General features: G+C 39.8%; 1 protein-coding gene across 1 annotated transcript; it reads left to right on the top strand.

The window, feature by feature from the left end:
* Positions 1-605: 605 nt before the first annotated feature.
* On the top strand, positions 606-1631 carry LOC130933581 (pollen-specific leucine-rich repeat extensin-like protein 1). Its single transcript, XM_057863209.1, has one exon. It carries the CDS (start codon positions 606-608, stop codon positions 1629-1631), a length of 1026 nt encoding a protein of 341 aa, XP_057719192.1.
* The last annotated feature ends 1799 nt before the right edge of the window (positions 1632-3430 follow it).

Genomic DNA, 3430 nt, shown 5'->3' with positions numbered 1-3430 from the left:
TTTTCCAAATTATGGATGAATTTTATGGTGTGCCTGGTTTTGTAACTCCCATTACAATGGAGATGAGATAGTTTCAATGATGAGCCTATGATGTGTAATGGGAATTCTTAACGCGTGATTACTTGGCCAAGTTCGGGGTTTAATGCATTTTGAACAGCAAAGTTGTAATTATATCTAAATATTGTTGATTTACTTATTTATTCTTTCATGTTTAATGATTAAGTATTGTACGAGACAAATTGAAATTAAACTAAATATCTGTCTTTAATAAAATATTCATATTTTTCAATGGTAGACAAACACTTTTAATTGATTAAGTTGTTTAATATATTAGAACTAAGCCCCAACTGAATTGTCTGTAATCTTTTTTATTATTTTCAATTATTAAATTTAGTGTTGTTTTTAACCATTGTGTCTCCTAAATCTTATTTATAGATGGATGAAGGTATAACGATTGTCTATCATCATGGAGGCAGTTTGTCACCAAACCAAATGGCAGTTTGGTTTATGACAATGATCACACTGATGAGTTAACTGGGCTGGATGAGGACGTATTAGATATATTTTCACTAAGAGACTACTACAAGATCCTAGGTTATGATAACATGGTTGAGTGTTGGTGGCTTGTTCCTGGTAGACCTATGAAGAGTGGACTGCGAGCACTAAGTCATGACAAAGAGTTAATAGAAATGTGCTTCTATGCAAAGAACAATGGGGGAATAGTGCACATATACTATGAGCATGGAGTTTCCCAACCCCTGGTAGAGGAAGAAGCACCTGAATTGATGGAGCTAACACCCAATGGCACTGGTGCAGAAAACGTTGTCAAAGAGACCACACCTAGCCCAAAGAATGATACACCAACCATTCCATCCCATATCAAATCATCCATCAACAGCACAAGTGAAGGCCCTTCCAAAGAGGCATCCAAGTCCCTACCAGCATCTGCTTCCATCCCCCTGGTGAAGGAGAAACCCAAACCAAAACCCGCACCTAAACCCACACCTAAGCCCAAGCCAGCATCTATGGAGAAAACTAAGCCTACACCTAAGCCTAAACCTACACCTAAGCCCATACACAAACCAACACCCAAATCAGCATCCAAGCCCAATCCAACACCCAAATCAGCCCGCAAATCTAAAGCCACTTCACCCAAATCAATTCATACTGCAACTAGATCCTCTGCTAGACTAAAAGGAAGAGTAGTGGGACAAAAACAAGATACTGGCAGCAAGAAAATCTATATAAGCCTCGATGACAACAATGACAGTGACAGTGATTCACATGACTCGTACGAATCTGCAGAAGACAGCCTATACAAGCCTGGACCACAAGACAGTTCTACTGAATCAGATATTGAAGGTGGTCTTTCGGCAGCTAGGTTGAGGGAATTTAAGTTGAAGCATGCTCCAGGTGCTGCCTGGAAGAAGGGCAAGGAGAAAATAGTAGAAGAAGATGACGGTTTGGTTGTGGAGAATTCCGATGAAGAAGTAGATTGGGCACAAGTGCTGGGCAACAGAGAAAACAACCAAGAATTTTATGATGCATATGATCCAATTCACGATGATTCTGATGGAAACGATTCTTGGAAGTCTGAAGAATTGAAAACCCCCCCAAACTCAGATGAGTAGGAGTGGAGTGATGACGATGATGCTGATGATGTGCACCCAATATTTTCCGAGGGTGGCCGATTTGGTGAACTAAAGCTACAAGTTGGAATGAAGTTCAGTAACAAGAATGAGTTTATGGATGCTGTGAGAGAATTCACCATTCAAGAGGGTAGGGAGATTAAATTTAGAAGGAATGAGAGCTACAGAGTCAGAGCTATTTGCAAGTGGACAACTGGAGAAGATGAGGATATGGTTAGATGTCCATGGGTTGCTTACGCATCCAGGGATTCTGAGGAGACATGCTGGCAATTAAAAACATTTAAAAATGAACACATATGTCCTAGGATGAGCAAAAACAGGGCAGCCAACAGGAGATGGCTTGCTGGCAAGTTGGTAAAGAAATTGAGGAGGTATCTGAGCTTAAAGTACAGTGAAGCTAAAGCATATTTCAGGAGAAGGTGTGACCTGGATCTAAACAAATCATCACTAACCAGAGCTTTAATGGATGCAAGAAATATTGTTACAGTGATGCAGCTGCCCAGTACGGTTTGGTTAGAGATTATGCAGAAACTCTACTGAAGAGTAATCCTGGTTCAACAGTAAAGAGATTGGTACATATCTTCAAGGGGATGATCCTATATTTGAAAAAATGTATGTATGCCTGGATGGATGTAAGAAGGGTTTTAAGGCTGGCTGCCGCCCACTAATCGGACTCGACGGAGCCTTCCTGAAGACTCGGTTTGGTGGACAAATACTCTCAGCAGTGGCTCAGGACGCCAACAACCATATATATCCAATTGCGTGGGCAATCGTTGATGTTGAGAATAAAGAGAATTGGAGGTGGTTTTTGGACCTGCTGCTTGATGACTTGGGTGACTACATGGCTAACAAATGGGCTTTTATGTCAGACATGCAAAAGGTAAATGAGTTAATGTATTTGTATAATCAATTCATATATGTTGTCAAGACTGTGATTAAAAAGATTTATTTATATAATCAATTCAAATTGCTGTGAGGACTGTGATAAAAAAAAGATTTATTTGTCAAATCAATTCACCCTTGCTGTGAGGACTATGATTAGTAAATATATTTGTATAATCAATTCCTACTTGCTGCGAGGACTGTGATTAGTAAATGTATTTCTACAATCAATTCATACTTGCTGTGAGGACTGTGATTAATAAATTTATTTGTATAATCAGTTCATACTTGCTGTGAGGACTGTGATTAGTAAATGTGAGGACTGTGATTAGTAAATGTATTTTTATAATCAGTTCGTACTTGCTGTGAGGACTGTGATTAGTAAATGTATTCGTTGCGGGGGTCTGTTTGATGTCACTTAATATATTTGGGGGGTCTGTTTGAGGCACGATATTGGAAATTTCATGTGTTACTTTTTCAGGGTTTGGCTTCAGCAGTAAAGGAGCTCATGCCCAATGTACACCATCGATTCTGTGTCTGGCATCTCTGGAAGAATTTTAATAAACAGTGGAAGGAGCAGGAGTACAGAGGATTATTATGGGACTGTGCTAGGGAAACAACTCGCCATGGTTTTGATCAGAAGATGGATAGGTTAAAGAGACTCAACGAGGGAGCTTGGGCATATTTGGATAAGTGGCCTAGAGAAGCATGGACTAGGGCATATTTCCGACACGATCAAAAATTGATAATATGTAACAATGCCTGCGAGGTTTTTAACTCGAGGATCAAAGAATACAGAGCTAAGCCAATAATCACCTTGTTAGAGGAGGTTCGGATGTTTGCGATGCGGTCCATTGCAAAAAAAGGTTAAGTTATCCCACCATGTTGGTAAGCTCCCA

Source organism: Arachis stenosperma, chromosome 6 (genome assembly GCF_014773155.1).
Source record: "Arachis stenosperma cultivar V10309 chromosome 6, arast.V10309.gnm1.PFL2, whole genome shotgun sequence".
Classification (NCBI taxonomy): Eukaryota; Viridiplantae; Streptophyta; class Magnoliopsida; order Fabales; family Fabaceae; genus Arachis; species Arachis stenosperma.
This window is presented reverse-complemented; position numbering and strand designations above follow the sequence as displayed.

What these genes read in the sequence shown, in the direction of transcription:
- LOC130933581 (XM_057863209.1), top strand. Translation starts at nt 606, where the DNA reads ATGGTTGAGTGTTGGTGGCTTGTTCCTGGTAGACCTATGAAGAGTGGA.